Genomic DNA, 25,034 nt, shown 5'->3' with positions numbered 1-25,034 from the left:
GTAGGTACAGCAATGTCGCATGAATGGTGTATAGTTTTGTTCCCCTGCCTTGAGTGTCCAACTGCAAGTATCTGGTATTTTGCTATTGGTTTTTGGCCCTAGCTTCACACTAACTAGTGTTTCAGCAGAGGCCTGGACCTGTCGTATTGCATGAGTGAGGTCCTGGACCTGTTTTTTGACCTTGAGGGGCTAACCAAATGTACATCCATTTACTGACTGTTAGACCTGGCACCATTGGTGTGGGTCTCCCCTGCATTTTTTTGCCTTTGCCTCCTGTGTTTTCGCTGTATGTTGGACTCCGTTTTGCTGGTCTAGATGCTTTGGGCACTTTGCCACTGCTATTCAGTGCCAAAGTGCAAGTGCTTGCTTTGTAAATTACTGCTATGGATTGGTGTTTCCATGATTGGCTATTTGATTTACTAGTCAGTCTCTGGTACAGTGCACCGTGTGTGCCCAGGGCCTGTAAATCAAATGCTGCTAGTGGTCTGCAGCACTGATTGTGCCACCCACAGAAGCAGCCTGTAAAATGTAACTCTGGCCTGCCATTGCAGAGCCTGTTTGCAGTCTGGGACTGCCATGTCAACTTGGCAAGTGCACACACTTGCCAGTCCCTAAACCTTCCCTTTGCTACATATTAGTCACCCCTAAGGTAGGTCCAAGGTACCCCTGTGGGCATGGTGCATTGTATGTGAGAGGTAGGACATGCCTTGATTTTTATTTTAATAAAAAAAATATATATATATTTTTATTATTTTGAAAACAAACGACCAAACAAAAAAGGAATTAAACATTTTGTCATGTGGATAATATCAATGCACTCAGGCGCTTATTTAACATCAACATATCCTGGTCGCACCCAGGTATTCGTGACCAAATCATATGGAACAGATGGTGTATGACATTTCCCAATATAATAGTCGCGACAATCAACCACAACAGCATGAGCTATCTTAGCAATTATGGACACTTAACAGTAAGGATCATGTGAGAATCACCCATGCCATATGTGTAAGAATACAAGAATACAAGCTAATTTTACCCCCCCCCCCCCCGGCGTATCACAAATATCAGAATTTATAGGGAAAGCAAGAAATAGCCCGAAAGAGGACATTCCAGGTATACTGTCGCTAATATCAGGGAGTATAACTTCGTCAAAGGTAAATAGCCTTGGGGAGGTCCCAGCTAGAAATAACCAATGAGTGAGTGCGGCTTAAGCAGGAAGCTCATCGGCCTAATCCCCAGTTGTAGAGTCCATATCCTGATCATCCTCATCATCCTCTGGAACTTTCAGCAGAATTACCAGCGCTTCCCAAGCCCTTGCTGCCTCCAAAGCTTTCTCACTATTCGCTCGGCGAGCCAATTGTATTCGCACTGCGCCTTCGCTTTCCACCCATTTTAGGAGTTCACCCTTCCATCTCACCATTGGGACCCTTCCTGGATTTCCAACGCGCTGTAATATCTCTTTTAGCCAAGAGTAGTCCCAAGTCTAAGAACTTACTAGTTATCTTGTTCTTAGAGGTATGAGGAAACCTGTGCAGTAGGCTAATACACATTGTGGGCTCTAACTCCCTCTCCGTGATGTCACACAGCAATGTAGGCACCTCTTCCCAATACGTCCCAAGCTGGGGGCTGGCCCTAATCATATGGCGGAAATCCGCACCCTCCGTAATACAACCCGGGCGCATTGCTGAGTCTGTGCCGAAATATGTGTTAATTTTGGCCGGGGTAAGGTTTGCGCGGTGGAGAATAAAGAAGTGCACCAGCTGAAAACGAGCATTTCTAGTGCTTTTCCACTCCCGCTCCACAATTTCAGCCCATGCCTTCTTGGGGATTTCCGCGCCTAAGTCCTCCTCCCACTTCCGACGCAGCGCCAGCAGCGGCATTAGGACCTCATGCGTCATACGCTTGTATAGGCAGGTAACTGCTTTAAAGGTGCCCGCCGCAAACACAACATATTGGCAGGCCATGGAGGTTAGTGGTTCCGATAACCCCTCCCTCCAATGTTTTTGGATGGCCGCGACAAGGGCCGAGTGCACCAGAAAGTCCCTGCGAGGCAGGTTATATCTGTCCCGCAGTGTACCAAAGGGAAGCAGAGCGCCGTCCTCATACAAGTCTCCCAGTACGTCTAGTCCCCTCTCCTTCCAGCAGTCCGCATAGTCCAGCTGCCCCCATGTGGCAGTGCAGTACACATAGCCAAGGGAATCTCAGGGGCATAGGGACGCGCAATCTGCGCTCTCTTCTGACTCCTGTTCCAACACACGTTCTGAACTCATGAGTGAGTGTCTTAAGCCTCAATGGTAATTGTAAAATAATTCGAGATAAGACTTGGTCCGTCCCCCGCGATCCCTCCTGGCCATCTTACCCTCTAAATTCCAGCGCTACCACTTGGGTGAGCCGTTGTAGCTGAGCCGTTAAGTAATATGTCTCGAAATCAGGGACTGCCAGTCCCCCCTCTGACTTCGGTCTCATTATTGTTTTCAGCCCCACTCGCTGTCTGCCAGCAGACCAGAGGAATCCAGTAATCATCGATTTAAGCTGTTTAAAAATCGAGGCTGGTATCCAGACCGGGAGGGTTCTAAAATAGTACAGCAGTCTGGGGAGGGCCACCATCTTGAGAAGGGCCACACAACCAGCCACTGAGAGAGGCAGGGTCCCCCAAAAGTCCATGCTACTTTTCAAGCCGGGTCTGGTGGCGCAGTGGACTAATGCATCCACTGTAGGGGCCTGTGTTCGACCTCATGGTCAAAGGTTCTAATCCCAGCGGGTCTACTCAGCCTTTCATCCATCTGAGGTCGATAAAATGAGTACCATTGAGTTGGGTAACAATATACATCTGTTATTCAGCGCCTTGAGACCCTTGGGTGATATGTGCGCTTTACAAATACACATGTTATGTTAAGCCTGAATAGCTCGTCTCACATTCCCCTCCAGTAAATCCGACTGCGTATGGTTGATTCGGGTCCCCAAGCATGGCAGACAGTGGTATTCCCACTGTACCCCATCCGTGTCTGGAAGGCCACCCGCCCGTGGGGCAGCTGGGAACAGGCAAGATTTCGACCAGTTCACCCTGAGACCGGCGACTGCGCCCAAGTCATGAAGCAACCGCTTTGCTCTGGTCAGGGCGTCAGCGGTATTGGCCAAAAACATGAGTAAATCATCGCGTAAAGCACAATATAATGGGTTTGGCCATGTATGTTAAGTCCCGGGTAACGTTGCCCCGTCCTGGCCTGGGCCACTAAAGGCTCCACGGCCAAGGCAAACAACAAAGGGGAGAGTCGGCAGCCCTGCCTCGTCCCACGGCTGAAATCAGGTCCCCTCGTTTTAGCCCGAGCAGTAGAAAGCCTGTATAACAATGTCGTCCAATCAATAAAAGCATCCCCCATTCCAAACCTGCGCATTACTTGAAATAAATAAGGCCATTCTAAGCTATTGAATGCCTTCTCTATGTCAACCAATAAAATGACGGCGGCTGAGTGTTAGTTTCAGCTTCCAGCACCCGAATCAGGCGTCTCACATTTATGGCTGTGTTCCTTGTTGGGATAGATCCCGCCTGATCAACATGCACCAAGGTGATCATATATGGGAGCAGAAGGGTCGCCTAGATCCAACTTAATATCTTATAGTCCGTAGTCAGCATAGACAGTGGACAATAAGCGGTCCTATCTGAGGGCAATTTCCTTGGTTTCAGGAGTGGGATAATAATGGCCTTTCTAGTGGTGACAGGCAGTTGACCCGCACGCTTCGCTGCATTATAGAGTGTTACTATCTTGGGAGCCAGAAGATCTATATAAGTCAAATTGAATTCAATCGGCACCCGATTTATCACACTCTGCATATTTTTATAATCGAAACTGCGCAGCCGCTCAACACGCGTGGGACCTCCTCCCTTGCGTCCAGTAAATCCTGCTGCCTATCTGGGTGTTCAGTTTGTGCCTGCTCCGCCTCCCTCATGTGTCGGTCTTCTATCTCTATATCTTGTAATAGCATTCTACGCACCCCCATCTTATTAGTGATACAATGGCCGCTTATCACAGCCTTAAAGGTATCCCATTCGATACCGGCCAGAATCGAATTCAAAATGGCATGTATCACGCACAAGTCTTTATACACAAACTCCCCTGGACATCTTGCCCAGAAACTCATGCTATCCGGAGGGGTCAGAAACTCCCGGTCCTCCAGAGACCTCCTGCTCCAACCTGCACATTTTAGGAAAAAGAAAAAAAAGAAAACTTACAACCGGGCCTTCTCTGGAGCCGCACCAAGAATATGGAACTCCCTCCCGCCTGCCATCAGAAGAATCGCGTCGCTGGCTCGCTTCCAAAAAGATGCCAAACCTTTTAATGGGCAAATTCCTTGCCTAAACTCTGCCTGTTACTTCAACCAGAGAGGAGATCTTGCCCCATCTCCTTGCTATGCCTCCCCCGGAGTGCACAGGCGCTATCCTCCTGGCTCCTCTGGACTTCCCACCATTGACTTTGAAACCTTGTTTCCCTGTGAACTGTAAATGTAACTGTTACTTTGTCCCTTTTTTTACCCTTTGTTCCCAGCCTCTCCAAGTCTTTGTATACTGCTGCCGATTCCTGTAAAGCGCTCTGATACCCTAATGGGTCAAGTTCACGCTCTATAAAACTCAAAAATAAATAAATATAAACCTACGGTGGTTGACACTGATTATGGCGACCCTCTCTGGGTGAGGCAAACTCCAGCCGCCCTATGTCAGAAAAGTTCAAGCGAGCCGTGGCCGTGAGGGCGCAATGGTAGAATGCACGCCACCTCCAAAATGACGTCAGCACCAGCGGCAATGCGACGCTTCTCCAGGCATGGCCGAACACCCCTGAAGGAATCCCACAGAGATAGTGCCCCTTCGGTTCACTCTCGAAGGGAGAGCTGATGCAGGCACGGCAGCCAATCAAGTTCAAGGCGGGCATCCGCTCAGTACGCGGTGGGTCGCTGCCACTAGCACCGGGTCTAATGTAGCATGTCGGGCGGCAGTAGCACCACTCTGTCCCCACCTCTTCTGCACGTCCAGCACTCGGGCAGGCAATCTGGCTCTTCCGTTCCTGCTTCTGACCAGTTATGCAGCTCAGAGCTCCAGGAACAGCTACTGTGGGGTCGCCAGGCTCTCCCGGCTCGCTCTGTATGTGCCTCACCTCAGATGCTGTAATTTTACAACTGTCGAGCCGAGAGGTTTTCCGGCCACGGCGAGGGTCAAAAAATGCCCCCGGCGCCGGGATAGCAGCATTTACTCCGGTTAATCAGTGAGGCCGGCGCGGAGCTCCGAGCTCACATGTCCGTCTTCATCAGCCTGCAAGCCAACGTAGGACATGTCCTGATGTGTGTGGCATGTCCTGATAGTGAAATACTGCAGATTTCGTTTTTGACTATTGCAAGACTACCTGTTCCCATAGGACAAAATGGGGAGTTTGTTTATAACATCTTATAAACATAACTGGCCCTGGAAACAAGGTAGAAAAATAAAGTTTAGTATGCCTGAACTCAGAATTTTAAAGTGCATCTTTTAGTGAGGGTGACTTTTACATTCTGTGTTTGAAAACACCACTTTTAGAAAGTAGGTATTTTCTTGTCTAACCATCCAGTGTGCCTCTTCTAGGTTTGTGTATTGCATGTCTGGCTTTTGAATGATAGGGGCTGGAGAGGGGCAGCGGCTCCAGAAGGCTGATGAGTCAAAGCTGGGCTTAATAGGCCTGGTCTGCATTTGGAGTGGTGGGAGGAGTAACACCTGCACCTGAATAGGGCTGTGCCTGCCTTCCACAATGACAGCTCTGCCCCCCTGTGGTGTGTCTGGAGCCAGGGCTCACACTGACAATGGAGGTTGTTGTGCACTTGCAAAGTGCCCCACAGAACTGGTTTTGGCTGGGTACAGACACACTCTGCCTTCAGGGAACAAAGGATTTTTAGGTATAAACAGAAGGGCCCAGACCCCAGACTTCTTGATCACTTATGGGAAATCAAGAGGAACCTTTGCCAAGGAGAAGAGCCGGATAAGCTGAGGAGGAATACTGCCCCTGTTCTGTTTGGTGTATGGGGTTGGCCTGCAGATGCTTCTTGCTGTCAAGTAAAGGAGGAAATTGACTTTGCTGTTTGCTGTGTTGCCTCCTTGACGAAAAGATCTCCAAGGGCTTGAAACTGAGCTTGCCTCCTGTTCTGAAGTCTCAGGGACACAACGACTTCACCACCAGCTCCCCTGAATTTCCTTTCTGGGAATTCCAACCTGCATGGAGGTACCTGCTGCTGTTTAGGACCTCTAGAGACTGTTTGTCGCTGGCAGCTGGAAAATCGACCAACACCGAAGAAGCGTTTCACATCTGCATCTGTTTTCAGACACATCACTGAAGAAACCGTCGTAGCGTCTGCCGCGGCTTCGAGAAATCACCGCACGACGCATCGGGTGCAACGATCGCCGAAGTCCGAGATCACCGCACCGATCCCGACGCAAACCTGCTGTGCGGCTGCACGAAACAATGCATCGTACCGGATCGACGCATCGCGGCGCCAAGGCTGTCACATCATTGGGGGCCGCAGTAAGAAACAGATGCATCAACTCCGTACGCAGTAAGGAAACATGGCATCACCTCCTCTCCGGTAAGGAACTGATGCATCAACTCCCCTGCGCTGCAGAAAGGAACCGACACATCACCTCCCCCGGAGCAAGGAATCTACGCATCACCTTCCCCGAGTGTAAGAAACCGACGCATCACCTTCCCTGCGGCCATTTTGTTTGTTTTGCGTGATGCATCTAAGGTACTTTTGAGAAAAGTGTTGCATTTACAACTTGCATTGAACTGAAGTATTTCTACCATTTGAAAGCCTTATTTTTATACTGTATTGTGGATTTTTGTTGTTTGGTCTTGTTTAGGATTAGATAAAGATCACTTGACTAAACTGGGTGGTGTCCATTTATAGTGTTTTCATTGTTTTACTGTATGTGTCCACAAATGCTTTACACACTGCCTCTGAGATAAGCCTGTCTGGTCGTGCCAAGCTACCAAGGGGGTGAGCAGGTTTTTTTTATAGGAGTGTATCCCCTTACCCTGACTAGAAGCAAGGGTCACTATTTGGACAAAGATACCTACCTTTGCCAACTAGAGACACCCATTTATAACACTGACAGTGAGATAGTGTCCCTGTCATGGGTTTAGGCCGCCCCATCGACTGCTCCATGAAGACCGCCACCTTCCCCGACGACTGGAAACATGCTGATATCAATCCCCTGCTGAAGAAATCATCAGCGGACCTGACAGAGCTCAAGAATTTCAGACCCATCTCACTGCTCCTCTTCCCAGTCAAGGTCATTGCGGGCCATCAACGCCCAACTCTGAGTTCATCAATGCCAACCACATCCTGGACTCCTCTCAATCTGGTTTCCAATGCAACCACAGCACCGAGATCGCCCTCTTCTCTGCTACCGACCACATCCGCTCCCTCCTCGACCAGGGAGAAACAGCAGCTCTCATCCTCCTTGACCTCTCGGCTGCCTTCAACACCATCTCCCACTCACCCTAATCACGAGACTCCACAATGCCGGATCCGCTACAAGCCCTGGACCGATACGTTCCTTCCTCACCAGTAGAACACAGAGAGTCAGACTTCCCCCTATTCCTTTCGGAACCCACAGAGATCCGCTGTGGAGTGCTTCAGGGTTCTTCTTTGTGCCCCACGCTTTTCAACATCTTCATGGCCCGCTCACAGCCATCATCAGGAGCCACGGTCTCAATATCGTTTCCTATGCCGATGACACCCAACGGATTCTCTCCCTCAACAACAAGCCCACCACCGCCAGAAACAACTTTCACAATGGGATGAAGGCGGTCGCCACCTGGATGAGACAGCTGCCTCAAGCTCAAATCGGACAAGTTTGAAGTTCTCATCCTGGGGCCCAACACCTCCGCCTGGGAAGACGCCTGGTGGCGCACTGAGCTAGGAACACACCCACTGACACGCACAAAACCTCAGCATCATACTGGACCCTTCACTCCCCATGAACCACCAGATCAATGCCGTCTTCTCATCATGCTTCCACACTCTTCGCCTGTTTCAGAAGACCTTAGGATGGATCCCCACTGAGGCCACGAAGACGGTCACTGCGCACTCATCAGCAGCAGACTCAACCACGGCAACGCACTCTACGCAGGCACCACCCAGAAGGTCCTCAGAAAACTTCAGAACGTGCAGCATGCCAAGCCAGACTGGTCCTCAACATTCCCCGCCGCAGCCACATCATCGAACACCTGCGAGAACTCCACTGGCTCCCAGTCAACAAAAGAGTCACAGTTGAGCTCCTCACACACGTCTACAAAGCCCTCGATGACGCCGGACCAGTATACTTTAACCACCCCCTCTCATTCCTCGTACCAACCAGACACCTCCGCTCTGCCCAACTGGCCCTCGCTAGCGTCCCTCGGATCCGCAAGACCAGGACCGGAGGCAGATCCTTCTCCTACCTTGTCGCCAAATCCTGAAACGCCATGCCTCTCCACCTCAAGCTCTCCTCATCTCAGACACAATTCAAGAAGGAACTCTAGACCTGGCTCTTTGAATATACCACAACACCCACTCTGACCTGCAACCCCCCAGCGCCTTGAGACCCTCACTGATGAGTAGCTGTCCTTAACAAGCACTGATTGATTGATTGGTTGAAAGTTATCTGTAGCCAGACCTAAAAAGGGCTCAGCACTCGATGGAGGAAGCTTCATCACGTAAGGTGTTAAGGAGGTGATAGGGTGAAGACTAAGCAAAGCGTGATGGAATTCAAAGGAATGGAGCACAGGTACCGGTGTAGACGCACCGAAGCCATTCGAATGGGGGAAAAAAGATGTTGGTGGGGGGTCGCTAGGTGGCGCATGAGCGGAATGGCCACCACCGTGTGAGGCTCCCGCTGTCCAGCGTGAATATCCCAGCGGGGAATCTATTTTAAAATACTGGGGTACGGAGGAGCGTAACAAACAAGGAGCGCGCCTCACCAGTTTCAGAGAAAACAGCGGCGGTGGGTGGCTGCTACCGGCTTGGAGTGGTCCTGACCGAGTCGCGAGCCGCCGCTTCCTGGAGCTGTAGTGGGGACGAGACGCCTACGCAAGTGCCGCGGCTCACACGTGGTTTACAGGCCGGCGGACCGTAATGGCGGGGGATGCAGAGCGTTGGAACCTGAAGTGACGAGGCGGCACACTGACTAGGAGCGCCGTATACAAGCCCCAGGTAGCAGTTAGTTGGTGCATAGCTGGTTAAGCCTGAAAAAGGAAATAGCGTGGGGGAAAGGTTTGGCGCTGCGTGCTGCATGAATAGCGGACCGGCCGTGAGCGGTGAGACGGGTGCAGAGATCAGCCTACCCACAAGATAGATTGAAGAGGCATAAACGGGCGTGAGGCAGGCGTGATTGGGCTGCAGCAGAGAGAAGCGACCATTACAAAAGGCACCCCATAGACACTTGTTACTGCACGGATGGCCAGGAGCAGATGGTGAGACATCCTGAGTGCTTGGCGGGCTTGGGCTGGAGAGGAGTTGCATACCGCCACACAACTCGACGTGAACTGGGCACTAAGGCAAGAAAGTGCATGCGATGAGCTCCATATTGCTGAAGGAGTGATGTGCTTTGCAACACTTGCTGGTGGCTTGCTGTCGTGAGCGCTTGGAATTACTGGATAGCTGAAGGTGGTGCTTCTACGCGCTGCACAAGAAGGCTTGCAGCTTTTGGCCAGGTGCTTCGTGACATCATTAGCTGGCTACCACTCTTGCTTTATATCACGCACTGTAATTGAACTCCACTGTGCGCTACACGATGGGTAAGCCTGATGCACGTCAACCGCGCCTTACCTTTGATGCAAAGAAGAATACTTGGCAACAGATGGCAGAGGCGGACAATGGGGCTTAAGGGTCGCATTCGGAACTCCAATCCTCATCAGGAGATGATATGAAATCGATCCTCTTAGAGGTGCGTCAGGCCTTCGCGACCATTGCAGATAAAATGGACACGCTGACTACGCGCATGGAGGCAATAGTTCGCAAAATCGATGGGCATGAGGCCCGTATAAAAGACACTGAGCAGCGAATATCAGAGGTGGAAGATACTACAGCTCACATTCAGACCACGATCACGCAAATGGATAAGCTACAAAAAATCATAGCTGCCAAGAATGAGGACATAGAGGCGAGTAGTAGACAGAATAATATACGTGTCCTAGGAATACCAGAGCGCGCCAACTCAGATAAGATGGAGGAGTACATTGAAAGATTGCTGAAAGAGGTAGTAGGGACGGAAGTACTCTCTCCTCACTTCATTGTTGAAAGGGCTCATCGTTCCCTAGGGCAAAACCACCTCCAGGAAGCGCGCCCGACCTATCATTGCGCGCTTATTGAATTACAGGGACAGAGACGTGGCGCTAAAGGTGGCAAGAGAGAAAAACAGCTCCACTTCGAGGGGGTGCCCTTCACCATGTATCATGATTTCACTGCCCATGGTCAGGAGGAACGGTGCAAATTTCTTCCTGTCAAGCAAAAGTTAAGGCAGGCCCAAATTGATTACGCTTTACTTTATCCAGCGCGCCTACGGATCACACATCAAGGGGAACAAACAATCTATACGAAGCCTCAGCAGGTTGAAGCATTCCTCAAACAGCTTAAAAAGCGTACGAATACAAGCCACACGCCAGATGGCTCCTCAAGAGCGCATTCGCTGAGCATGGAATGAGATGTATGGAATGTATCTTCCAGGAAACCTGGCGTTTGACTCCACTCTATAAGTCAGGTTGCACCACCTTCTTTATTCCAGCGGTTCATGTTGGCAAGGGGCGCCCATCGGGTGGGCTGATTGCGTGGGTCAGCATTGATCTAGGATGGACAGTAAAGCAAAATATAGTCCCCTCTCAAGACATCTTGTGGCTCTCTATAAAAGGGCCAAAGGGAGGGGAAACCCTCGAACTCTTTAATATCTACGTAAGAGGGAGGCCCGCGGCCAAAGTTTCACCTACCCTCTCACTCCTTGTGGAAAAATTAAGCAGCTGCCATGCACTTGCGAAAATTATGGTAGCAGGGGATCTCAATTGCACTTTCGAACCCTTAGGTTCGGATGATCTCTTGGGGACATTAGATGAAGATCCTCAATGGGGAATACCCCCCCCCTAGATTTAGTTCCCATCAAGAAAAGATCCCAGGTGGATATTCAAATTAATGCAATTGTTCTAGAATTGGTTTGAGAGCACTGAACGGCAGAGTTCCATCTGACTCTTTGGGAGCCCACACTTTTAATAGAGTGGGATCCACTTCACGTATCGATTACATCTTAGTGGACATTCGTCTTTGGATGATTCCATTGATATGATAATCGGCGCCACAGTGGATAGCGTCCATAATTTTCTGTCCTGCTGTTTGCAGAATTCTTGGCTATGCCCTGAGCAAGCCCTAACCATTGATCCAATACTAACCACCAAAGATGTTGTCCCCTCCAACTCTGGTAGATTTCTGAAGTGGACGAAGGTTGTTGGGCAAGATTTTAAAATTCATTCCATTTCTGAAATTCTGATGACCAGAACCAAGGACCTCGAGGTTGTTGCAAAAGACCCATTAGCAACATCTAAGGCAACCCTTATTTACGATACAACTATCAGTCAGGTGAGTCTGCATTTCCAGTCTGGACAACCATCTAATAATAAACGCAACAGCAAAAAGGGACTTAATCCCTGGTTTACCAAGGTCTGTCGATTAAAGAGGAAAGCCTTATTTCTTGCTCTAAAAGGGAAAATTCTTCCTGAAATTAGAGAAGCCAGGAAAGAATATAATGCTACTATCAACAAAGAAAAACGTGACTGGGAGGAATCACACTGGCAGGCATTAAAAGACGCTTGCAACCCATGGAATTCTAAAAATAATTGCAATTTGATTAAAGCCACTGACTCTAAAGGTACCGCCCAAATACCCAATCATATCACCAGCTTAGAATGACATGCTCACTTTTCTAGATTATACTCATCTCAGGATTCCTTTGCTAACCAGCAGCCCCTAGAGCACGCATACCATTCACATCCTGCTGATGACGTTACACCTTTTAATATCTCAGAAACTGTAGATGCAATTAATTGTATCGTTCCTGCCAAAGCTGCTGGACCGGATGGAATTCCGGGGGACCTACTGCGATTAGATCCAGTTAGATGGGCCAAATATATTGCGCTCTTGCTTAACTTAATTGCCAAGGGCGCACCGGTCCCAGACTCCTGGAAAGGAGCCGAAGTTGTCCCTATATATAAAAAAGGGGATAGGGAGGACCCTGCCAATTACAGGCCTATTAGTTTGATAGATGCCATTCAAAAGGTGGTTGGCAGGGTTCTCCTACACAGGATTCAGGACTGGATAGATGACGGTAACATTATCTCCCAATTTCAAGCGGGGTTCAGAAGGAACACCGGGACCATTGACCAGGTGTTTCGGCTGTTCCTCCTTTATTGGAAAGTGGTAGTGATTGGTAGGGGCAGCTTATATCTTGCCTTTATCGACCTCAAGACCGCATTCGATCTTGTACCTAGGGGAACCTTGTGGTCAGTTTTGGCAGAAATGGGCACCCCGTCACAAGTTTTTAATTTATTGATCTCTTTACACGAGGACAACTATGCCCGTGTAAGATGGGGTGCCCAGGGCCAAGTTACTGACAGGATCACCGTCAGTAGGGGTGTCCGCCAAGGGTGCGTCATGGCCCCCACCCTATTCTCATTGTATGTGAATGGGGTGGTTGACTTTCTGGGGAAAGACCCTGCAGACGCACCCACCCAGGCTGGGGAAAAAATTGCGACCCTCCTATTTGCTGATGACACATTGCTTATTTCCAAAACTCCAGCTGGTCTCCAGAAGTTATTAGACCGATTCCATCTTTTTTGTACTATCCAATGCCTCAAGATAAACACTTCAAAAACCAAGTTTATGGTTTTTAATTCTTGTAAACATTTTAGATCTAGCCCCACTTTAGATGGAATCCAGTTAGAGAGAGTCAAAACCTTTGACTATCTGGGGGTTCGACTTTCCGATAAGATGAACTGGAGACACCACCTAGATAAAATGTTACTAAACCATAAGCATGTGGCAGGAGCTATTAGGAAAGAACAAAGCTTATCATTAAGCAAACCGGTTGCCCCTGCCTTGGCAGTCTATGAGAGTAAAGCAGTGAGCTCGGCTTTATATGGTGCGGAGCTCTGGGGCTTTGACAATACAGATGACATTTCTAAGTCTGAACATAAATTTTATAGAGAGCTAGTTTCACTTCCCATCAGTACCCCCCTGAGACCAATCTTATTCGATATGGGTAGACGTACCTTCAGTGATATCGCCAGGTCTCGTCCCCTGTTCGTCCCCTGTTCAGCTCTCTGGGTATGCAGCCGCACTTTCAGAGGTATTGACACTAGACACGGGTAACAAAGTTAAATGGCTGACCAATCTTAAGAAATTGCTAATTGATTTAGGGCTGCCCGGGGCATGGGCAAGCCAGATTCCTCCTCCTCCTAAAGAGGATCTCAAATTGCTTTATTGGAATTGGGTAGCAGAACGGGAACTGAGAACTCTCCATTTGGCGAAATTAACTGAGGAATACTTTTCCCACAAACAATATAGCTGTTACGAACCATATATGGATTTTATTCAAGTGCCAAGAGATAGAACCTTGTACATTCAATTTAGAATAGGTTCTTTACCTTTTAAATTTTTTTACAGCTAAATGGAATTCATTAAAACCCTCCTCACAATCATGCCCATGTTGCCCTGCCCCGGAGGAAAGTATTGCCCATTTTCTTTTCGCTTGTCCGGCGTACAAACCGGCAAGGGCTAGATGGTTAAAACCAGTCTGCAGAAACCTTGGGAAAACAAAGCATTTAGCCGCCCTTCGAATTTTAAAAACAGATGGCACCCCATCACTGGTTTGTGGGGTGGCCAAGTTCTTAGGCTGTGCATGGAACAAGCGTAAATGTAAATGTAAATGTCAAGGTACTTATAGAGCGCACTGTCACCAGACGTACACCTTGCGGTGTCGCCTTTGCGGTTTCCTGGCGCTGATACTCATACCACTGAGGAACCCCTCCTGGCTTTCCCTGTGAAGTGTCCACTCCTAGGCACCCCCAGGGTGAAGCCAGACATCCTTAGCGCTGTTGGGGCCGGTGTGCGCGTAATAAATTGTTAAAAAATACAGTCATATAAAGTCCCCTGAAGTGAAAATGTTTTATTGACAAACTGGTTTTAATAGAATGCACTGTTTTGTTATCTTGTGTAATGTTGTTCCTAGTTGGAACAATCTAACTAATATTTTTAAACCCCTACCTAATTTTAATCATGATATAATTGTCGTGTCCTGTGCTCAAAGATCTTGAATGATTTTCTCTTGGAATTATATATAACGATCAAATCAACTTTTAACTCTGAAATTTTACCCTAAATGGCGACAAGAAGAAGAATGATAAATCTACATTTAAAAGGACTGCTACAGTATTAGCTAGAAGAGTATAAGTGGCCATGCCATGTATTGCTCATCAGGACACACGAGTGCACAATTTACTCTGTGCTACTACATGAAGCAGGCTCTGTTGTACATTATGTCCCTCGCACTTTATCGGGGCATCTAATAATATCTTGTACTGTTTATATTTATTTGTCATAATTTATTAGCTATGCTATGCTTTACTTGTATGTACTTATAATAGCACAATGCACTTTCAGAATCTATATGTTATAGGGCATCTTTGATTATCTTGTACTGTACCTGACATAGGAATATGCATTAGCACTTTTTGTATATAAAAGCTGTATGTTATCCTGCTTATTTGTACAATTTATCATGCAAATTTGTACTGTGCTTGACCAATTTATTGACTACAATTTTTTACTGCTTAAAACTGTTTGCACATTATCCTCATCTCTTTTAACTGTGATGGTTGTCTTTCTTTAAAAAAAAAAATGCTTTTATGGTGATACTTCTTGCACCGAATAAAGCTTGCTTTGAATTAGAATTTGATGTATGGAATGGGGTGACTACTTGATGCTCCTAATTGTCAATTATTACAGAAACAATAGAGCCTTGGTAAGAAGGGCACTTGCGAGACAAGCTCCAAGAGACGCGGAACACGAGATGTTAGGGGCGGGTCACGCTCCACGGGTGGGACAAAATGCTTGCAAGCGACCGGACACCCTTGATGCTTACCTAGGGGCCTGAGTGGAACTGCAGGCAACCTGGGACAGCGAGAGGTACCCGTGGGCCACCTAGCGAGCTTTACCCATACGGGTGATTCCCTATGTTCTTCTATGTGTGTTTGTTTTTTTCTTAACCTGTTTTTTTAAGGTTTTCGTTGTCATCAGAGGATTGTTGTAAGGTATCTGGTATTGGGGAGGGGGAGGGCTACAGGTGACTGGCATGATTGGGATGCTACAGTGGGAGGGGGTGGGAAGGGCTGGGGTCATTGATTACCTAGGCAAACATGACATGCGATACGTTTTCTGGAAATGTACCTCTTTAAGTAAGCAATCACTATTTTATATAACTTCGCAGTATCATGGTGGGTATAGTTTGGGACGAGATGTTGGCCCTGGAAGACAAATCCCTGTTAAAGGTGATATCTTGGAACGTCAGGGGCCTGGGGAACCCGAGAAAGTGCAGACAGATTCTAGCGTATCTAGACAGGCAACAGATAAATGTAGCCTTGTTGCAGGAGACGCACATTGGCCCACAATCCCAAACCACGTTTGCTAACAGATGGGCGAGTAGCAGAATCTTCTCCTCCTACTCCTCAGATGCTCAAGGCACAGCTATACTAATAAAAAAACAGACACCTTTTGTATTGGCGGGGTCGTTGGAAGATCCCCAGGGCAGATACATGATAGCATGGGGGCGGCTGGGCAGAGACTCGGTCACTATAGCCAATTGTTACGGGCCGAATATAGATACCCCAGAGATTTTTATTAACATATGGGGGAAAATCATGAATGTAGGATCCACCCATATAATATGGGGAGGTGATTTTAATGTAGCCATAAACCCAGCTATGGATAGATCTAATACTGCTGCGTCTCATTATAACAACTCCCTAGCGGTATTACAGGGAATAATGGAAGCTGGAGGGCTAATAGACAGTTGGCGCTACACGCATTCACATGATAAGGAAGGGACTCACTTCACATCATACACAGGGACATGGACTCGCATCGCCTATGTTTTGCTTTCTAGGGGGTTAGGTTCGTCAATCCGGACTGTGGTACACCCTGCCAGAACGTTTTCTGATCATTGCCCTGTGAAACTTTCGCTCATGCCCCCAGGATACGACAAACCAAGGCCTAATTGGAGGTTACAGCCTACTGCTTTGTTAGATGCGGTGTTTTAACATGAACTGGGGGAGGAGATAAAGGACTTCTTGCTGAGGAATAAGGGGTCAGTGGACAGTGTGGAGGTGAGTTGGGATGCCTTTAAAGCTACTATTAGAGGGTTCTGTATCTCCAAGAGTTTTGATGTGTTGCGAGATATCCAGAGAACGCTCAGAAAGTTGGAACAAGAGCTGAAGGGACTTGAGGTACGGATGGGGAGGGGAGAAACGGGACTGGTACAGCGGGAGTTCAGGGAGAAACTGACAGAGTATGAAGAAACAGCGACGAGAGAGGTAAAGTTCAAGGGACGGTATTGGGTGGCCCGCAAATACGGGGAGGGGGAGAGGCCGGGTAAGGCCTTAGCTGAGGTTACTCGATGCCCTTGCTTTTCTACTCAGATACTAGAAATTATGGGATCTGGCGGGACAGTGAAGCGAGATACGGCCCATATATTTGACACCTTTATTACGCATTACAAGACGCTATACACTACACAGCGGTCTGGGCAAGTGGATCTGGACAGCTTCATGGGGGATGTAGTGCTTGGTTGGCTTAGTGATACACAGAGGGGATTTTTGTACTTACCGTTCGAGTTGGATGAAATTAGAGAGGCAATAATGCAACTGCAAAATGGAAGAGCACCAGGACTGGACGGTCTTCCCGCTGAATTTCATAAGAGCTATATTGACATCATGGCGCCTGTTCTTAAGGAAGTATACAAGGAATCCTTGGAGGTTGGTGTACTTCCCCCCTCGATGAGGGAGGCGATGGTTACGTCTCTCTTGAAGCCTGGCAAGGATGCTAGTTCCTGCGACTCCTACAGACCGTTGTCGCTCATAAATTGTGACACGAAAATATTGGCTAAAGTACTTGCTAACCGGCGTACTCTTTTAATGGATAAGCTTATACTCCCGGATCAGTCGGGCTTTGTCCCTGGGCGAGCCACCACTCATAACCTCCGCACCCTGTTTTCGCTGCGCGAGAATGTGGCACCAGAGTTCCCGCTTGCTGCAGTCTTTTTAGATGCCACCAAGGCATTTGATTCAGTGGAGTGGTATTACCTCTTCGGTGTGCTATGGCGAATGGGCTTTCCTCCGTTATTCTTTTCCTGGATTAATTTATTATACCAACAACCCACTGCCAAGGTGGTGATTAATGGTCATATCTCCCCTGGGTTCTCCATCTCGAGGGGTACACAGCAGGGATGTCCGCTGTCCCCACTCCTCTTCGCCATAGCGATTGAGCCCTTAGCTACGTCACCACCATCAAGATAAAGCGTTTCGTTGATGCCTACGACAAATTCTGATCTCATTATACGAAGACGACGTGACTTTATATGTTCGGGACCCTCAACAGAATATCAACCCGTTACTGCGGGAGTTCATAGTGTTTGGAAGATTATCCGGAGTTACTATCAATTGGGGGAAGTCTCAGGTGTTTCCTCTTACGCCCGCGGTCCCTAGATTCGCGCTTGACTTTCCGCTGGAATGGTGTGACACTGATCTGCGATATCTGGGAATGCAGGTGACCAGAGACAGGGAACACACCATACGGCTTAATTATGGCACAGCTATTACCCGGCTCACCAGTAATATTACACGCTGGATCTCCTTGCCTCTCTCGTTTGCTGGTCGGGCATCACTAATAAAAATGGTCACTCTTCCACAGTTTCTTTATCTTTTTTAAAATATCCCTTATAATCCTGGCTCCTTTTTTTCTTTAAAACATTGCGCGCTGAACTAACTAGGGAGGAAAACAGCCGAGGCTCCGGTGGTCAGTGCTCACAAGACCATATGCTCAGGGCAGGTTCGATATCCCCGATATCGAACTCTATTACTTCAGTGCGCAGGCACATTATGCCTACTAATGGATCAAACCACCTAAATATATGCCACAGGTAGCTACAGAAGAGTGGCTTGCTGATCCTATACCGTTGAATGGTATTATACATGGTCCAGTCAGATTTCGTACGACTCCGCCCACCACGGTCACATGCACAGTTGACGCCTGGAGCCGTGTTTCAGGCCTGCTTAATTCCTCTTTTTTATATTCTCCGCGACTTCCTCTGTCATATCATCCATGCTTGCCACTATTACAAGAAAGGGGATTCCACACGTTGTGTCAACGTATTCATGTTGTCACATGGGGGGACCTCTTTCATGAAGGGTTATTTCATTCTTCAGACCACTTCCTTCAGGGAATACAACCTTCACCTCTAGATATTTTCCTGTATGTACGCTTGCGACAGGGACTCCGGGCAATTCTTCCTGACTTCCCGAAGGAACCCACAAAATTTGCCCCGTTACATCATATGCTAGGATCCACAGATGGGAAGCACTTAGTATCAGGACTCTATAGATGTATACGTGCACAACAAGTAGACGTCATTAGTCCAGCCCGCACACAATGGAATGAGGACTTGGGGAGGGTGGTAACTGATGATCAATGGACATATTGTTGCCTTCAAACTTTACAAATCTCCTCTAGTTGTAGATTAGGGGTTATACACTACAAATTTCTTCATCGTCTGTGTTACACACCTGCCAAAAGTACAGGAGTTTTGGGGACAAATATTTGGGGCACTCGAGGCCATGACAAATAGCACATTAGAAAGAACTCCCTTAGTGGCACTTCTGGGCTATACAGCACAGATACCCAAATCCTATCGGAAACTGCTTGCCATTTCACTTCTGCTGGCCAAGCGACTGGTGGCCTGCAGGTGGGGTAGGGGACGGGCCCCGAAGTTCAAGGACTGGTTGGCAGACTTACTCTATTGCCAGGAGCAACTGACTGCTTATGCTGAGACACTTCCCCTGGCTTCTCGGCCAAAGGATATATGGGGGGCCTCTCCAGACCTACGTACTCAGGCGGGACTCAGATGAGTCGGAAACACCCCTCTTGCGACATGATACTTGATTGCTTTGCATATATGGCTTTTCGTCCCACAAAGGTATACCACTTCTAGGCTGTAGAAATGGGTCATGCTACTCACTGTTGTGTTGGACTCCTGGAGAGCTGTTCCCCATTGCCACTGCTGCTTACACGAAAAGGTAGAAAGGAGAAAAAGGAAAGAAAAAAGGTTTTTTTTGAGACTCGAAGTACCTGGGGTCATGCAGCTTGGCTGTTGTTATATATGTGCTGTACTGTACCATTGATGTTCCAAATGTGCCATCACTATCTCAGATTTGATTATGCAATTTGCTATGCCTACGTATCTTATAAGGAGGTATCATCAAATGTATTAGTATTGCGGGGTGGTTTGGGAGTGTACAATGCCAGACAAACGCAAGTTAACGCGCGGTGATCGAAAGCTGTAATGTTGTTATCCATGTGAAAACTACTAAATAAAAGGTTTAAAAAAAAAAAAAAAGATGTTGGTAGCTCGCCTGTGGTAGAATCTGAAAAGGAACATATTTGGAGAGTCCGTGGTTTATTTAGCTGGATAGAAGAATGTATTACAAACAAAAGGTAGTTAGTGTTTTCTCTCAATATGTTGTAACAGCCGACTGAAGTGTTTGAAAGACCTTGTTTACAGTGCCCTTTTATTTTTTATGAATCCAGATGTGATAAATGTTTTTATGAAGCTCGGGATCTTCGGCAACACATGAACAAGCACCTTGGGGTGAAGCCATTCCAATGTAAGGTTTGTGGAAAGTGCTACAGTTGGAAGAAAGATTGGTACTCGCATGTGAAGTCACATTCCGTTAAGGATCCATACAGGTAGGACATATAAATAGCCTAAACTCTGTGTGGTACGATATAAGGAAGATTATTGTACTCTGATTGTGTTAAATGACATAATGCACTATTGTTTCTTGAAATAAATGTTGTCCACAATGACGCCTTCAATTCCTGTATGTAACTCATCACTAGTTCATATTTCATTTGTGAAACTCTGGAAAACAAATTATGAAAGTTTGACTTTCAGTCCACATCAAAATTCCCATTCTTTTTCTGGTAAAGTACTCCATAACGGACACCAAAATAAAAGTGGCCCCTATTAGGGAATCAGATAGCTAAAAACATGCCCCATCATTTACAAACGAGCAGATTTGAACTTGTAAAGACACGCTATATAGGTTTTTTGCAAGGTAAGGGTTACTGTGTCAGAGGTGGGCACGCCGTGAAAATATTTGACATATAAATGATGCTACAGACTTCATGTTAGACTATGATACAATGTTTTCATAATTCAAAAAGATGTATCTCTTCATCATGCAGAAGAGGTTCTTTAGTAAATCATGATATATATCTGTGTTAAGAAGTCTTTATTAAAAGTGCCAACATTTCATCATGAACCGACAAACGTTCCTGCCCCTGCTCTGATGACAATGCTATTGTAGAACTAAGAGGCAAGTCAGTTGTCATGTGTAACCTATTTTTCACCTAGATTACTGTTCTAGATGGAGCGACATTATAGGCTATTAAATAAACTATTAAATAAAACACAAGAGGTTTTATACAGTGCATATCCTGAACTCGTGTATTTGAAGTTTCACTCATATGTGATAATGAAGGTGACTTGATAAAGTATTTGCCTAGGATCACACAGTTTGCTCAAGAAGGAAACCCGGGATTGATCCAATATTTTCCACTTTTTGCTGTGTACAGCTCAGCCACTAGATGGGTATCACTTCCTGACATCAAAGGTTAATCCTTTCTCGTTAATTCTTGGAGGATGAGATTGCAACACAGGTGACGAGCAGAATCAACATTTACATTTAAATTTTGACAGTTTTACATAGCGCAAACCATGCCGATGTTGACATAAGAGCGCTTGACCACAGATTACTGTGAAAATGTAATATTTATGTTCAATAATAAAGCATCACATATAAGGAAACTTGAACTTAAATGTATTGCTTACACCTCAGCCACTGCCTAGGTCTCAACTGCCGTTACACTCTGCGTTCCTTCAGAGAGGCTGCATTGGAATTCTGGGGCACCTGAATTCCATGGACATGGACCAATCCACAGCGGCTGTGGAGCAGGATGTCATACTTCTCCCTCTTTATACATCAACAAAGATATATACACTAATAGCAATAATTAAAGCATGAAGCTTATTATAATAATATTAAGAATGAACCTGAAATTAACAAGAGAATTACATTGGAACATTGTTTATGAATACAACACTTACATTGAATTAAATGAGGAGTTAAAGCGTTTCAGCACACTGAACACTTTTCAAAGAGGTATGTAACGCTCCCTTGTCCCGATATATAATTTGGACTTGTTGTTTCAGCTCTGATTTCTCTATCTATCTGACTTTGTCCTGAGATTTCAATCTGCTCATCATGCCAATCTAGCCCCACACATTTGACAACTCGTCTCAAATTCGAAATCCTCCCATCCGGAGTCTTAAACGCATTGCGAAAAATTTTAATTATCTTCATTAGTTCTGTGAATTTGAATCCCTCTTTGTAACCAGTAGGAGATCTCACCTTCACCCAATTTGAAATGTATTAACTTGGTTTTGCGTGTCTGGTCAGAATGTTTCTTCAGTGTATTTTGTGTATCAAGCACTTTTCTGATGCATGCTTGATTTGTGTCTATCCTCACATAACCTTTATACCACTTCACCCAGCCAGGCACTTATCTGGAGTTATGTTCCCTATCCTCTAACCATTCAAAAGGCATCATGTCAGTGGACTGATGTGGAGTGAGACGATAAGCTTTTAACCTACACATTACGTCCTCCTTCCAACAGAATCCATTTGCCTTAGCTAGTTCGATGCCTTCTTTGAGGGTTTTGTTAAACATATCTACTACCCCGTTTGTTTCAGGATGATAAAGACCACAGAGTTTGTGTTTTATTCCATTTCATTCTAGAAACTCCTTAGATTCTCTTGAGCAAAATTGTGTCCAGTTGTCTGTCAACAATGTGTTGGGAAGACCTACATGTATGAAAACGTCTACCAGAAATTTGATCACTGTGTTGGAACTGATATCTGAAACCATTTTAATTTCTGGCACACTTAAGAAGAGATCTACTGATACTAATATATATGGAGAGCTCTTTTTTACTGGCAACGGCACAACTATGTCCATGGCCCCATTCTTCCAAGGTCCTTCAGGAAACGGATGACACAACATAGGTGCAGTGTTGGATTTCACCACATTGTCGCTGGCTGCACACAATATTCAATCTCTGACCACCCTCTCCACTGCTCTATCTATCCCTGGCCAGCAGAAGCCAAGACGTAACCTTTGGTTCGTTTTGGTGAAGCCAAAGAGACCTTTGTGTGCTAGTTCGATCAACCTCAACCTGAGACTGCTAGGCAGTATTAATTTGATTCCCCTGCACAGACATCCATCCAGCTCAGACAACTCCTCTCAGACCATCCAGTATGGTCCTTAATTCCCTTCTGATTTCCATCCCTTAACTAGTTTTTCTAGAACTTTATTAGAATGGGATCTGCTTGTAGTTCCTTTTTCCAACAATTCTGTTCAATTATGCCTTTAGGTGTTACACAGACAGCTTATTTGGGTAAATCTACATCCTTACTACTGTTCACCTCACGATCATGCTCTGTATCTGTTTCTTTCAATAGGCGTGACGGGCAATCGGCAGCACAATTCCTAACCCCTGGAACAAACTCAATATTAAAGCTGAACTCCTTGAGATTTAGTAACCACATCTTGATCCTACTTGAGATTTCCATCAAGCCTTTCTTTGTAAATACGTCTTAAGCAGTTTATGATCCCTTCTCACCTTAAACACGGTTCCCCAGATGAAGTCTCTAAATTTATTAAGGGCCCAGTATACTGCCAGTGCTTTCCTCTCAATCATGGAGTAATTGGCTTCTGGTCTAAGCGCTCTGGAAGCAAAGACTATAGTTTGTTCACCTGTACTATCTTCCTGTAGAAGAACTGCCCCTAAACCCTTTTAGCTTGCCTAAGTGGCCACTATTGTTTTCTTTCCTGATACAAATAATTTCAAACTGGGTGTGTAAGGGAGGGCTTTCTTAATGTCCTCAAAGTCTCCCTCATAGAACATATCCGAGGCGTGAACAAAACTCTTTTTAAGTAATTTCCCCATCTGAAATGTGCGGACTGCAAAGTTGACTATAAATTTACTATAGAACTCCACCATTCCTAAGAACAGATTTAATTCATTCTTGGACTTGTGGTGTTGTGGGCCCGAGGCCCACATGCTGGCAAAGGACTGACCCGGACACAGTCAGTAATGGTAATTAGCTGGCCACGAGCACGTGCACTCGGGCCCCTTTTAGAGGCCGGGTCACGTCACGCGTGACGCCGGTGATGGATGGGTGTGGGGTGTGTGTGTGCCCACTCCCATAGGGGAGTGGCTACTAAGACAGTGCCTGTCGAGACACTAGAACGTGTCTCGCAGGACACAACATTCCTCCCAAACTTTAATAAAAACAAAAGTTCCCTAGTCCAACCTGTAGGGAGAAATAACAAGAAAATATACACCACAGGGTCCATCAGCTTCTCGGGTCAGGCATCCCGAAGACAACAGACCAGGGTTGGTGACTCCAAAGGTAGCAGGACGATCTCGGCAGGCCTTCATCATTTAACCTGTGTGATTCAGGACACGAATGCTTGCTCGAAGATGTCCGTGGCACTCTAGTGACGTGTCTGTGCAATCATGCCCTTTGGCCCCAGCTGGCTTCCTTTCGCTGACCTTGAGGATGGTATGTGGTGATGAACAACTGTTCATTAACTGGGTGCGTCAAGATCATGGTTGGAGTCCATGGTAAAAGTTCACTGGATTATTTCTGTATAGCCGTAAGTCTCTATGAGGCTATCTTGCTGTGTCCGGTGACCTGTAGGGGGGAACAATGTCTTTTCCAGCTCTCCCGCCTGGCGAGGCCCTTCTTCGGGCTTGCCACGGGACTGCTGATAGGCTGCGATTGGGGCTGTGTCTGAGCCGGCTGTGGGCAGCTGCAAGCCGTCGAGGAGCCAGTAGCCAGTCTCTCGCACAAACCTCAAGGGTGTATGGATCTTGGTCAGGACATGCTCTCGCTTGTTGCGGGCGGGGAACCATGTCCTTGCCCCCATATCGATCATCCGCGGCCGGGCTAGCCCCCCACTCACTCTTCCTGCTGCCCGGTGAGCGTTTCCTTTGATGCCAAACAGGGGTTACCTCTCTCCTCAGGGCGGGTGCTGCTCTCAGCGCACTACCCTGCCCTTTCCACCGTGAAACTCAGGGCGTCTGTCCTGTTATCCCACTGCGTAGTACCTCATCGGGCCTGCCTGCTCACTTCGAGACGGTGTCTGTGGCCGCGGCCGGCGTCTCAGTAGACCAGCTTCTCTTGCAGTACACAGCCGCTCCGCATCGCGCAGGGATGCAGTTTCAGCAGAGCCGCAGTAATCCTCTGGGCTGCGCAACCTGCCTTCACCCTTCAGGGGATGCCACACCTCTTCACCGGCTCACACTGCCGGACAGTTCTCGGTGCCCTGGCTCGGACCCTGTGCCTCACCTCTGGTCCAGCGGCAGTCGCTTTTGATGCGGGTGGGCTCCGCTCTCATGTCAGTTCGGCCTCAGCAGGCTGGAGCCAGGGGCACGGGCGCTTTTAGCGCAGCGCTGGCAGCGGCAGTCCTTTTCCTGTCTGTCTGCCTTCTGGGCCACTGTCCTTCAGCTGTCGGGTTGACCAGCGTCAGGGCTGCAGTGGCGGTCGTTTGTGGACGTCTGCTGTGAACCCCTCTGTAACACCGATTCAGACGCT

General features: G+C 47.2%; 1 protein-coding gene across 4 annotated transcripts in view; it reads left to right on the top strand.

The window, feature by feature from the left end:
* ZBTB11 (zinc finger and BTB domain containing 11) overlaps positions 1-25,034 on the top strand; it is a 2,099,144-nt gene that overhangs the window by 1,738,409 nt on the left and 335,701 nt on the right. For all 4 annotated transcript variants that reach the window (XM_085622427.1, XM_085622426.1, XM_085622429.1 and 1 more), the window contains one exon: positions 19,897-20,055. In XM_085622427.1, coding sequence (XP_085478553.1) covers positions 19,897-20,055 — 159 coding nt within the window. The remainder of the gene's footprint in view (positions 1-19,896; positions 20,056-25,034) is intronic.

Source organism: Triturus cristatus, chromosome 8 (assembly GCF_964204655.1).
Source record: "Triturus cristatus chromosome 8, aTriCri1.1, whole genome shotgun sequence".
NCBI classification, from domain to species: Eukaryota; Metazoa; Chordata; class Amphibia; order Caudata; family Salamandridae; genus Triturus; species Triturus cristatus.
This window is presented reverse-complemented; position numbering and strand designations above follow the sequence as displayed.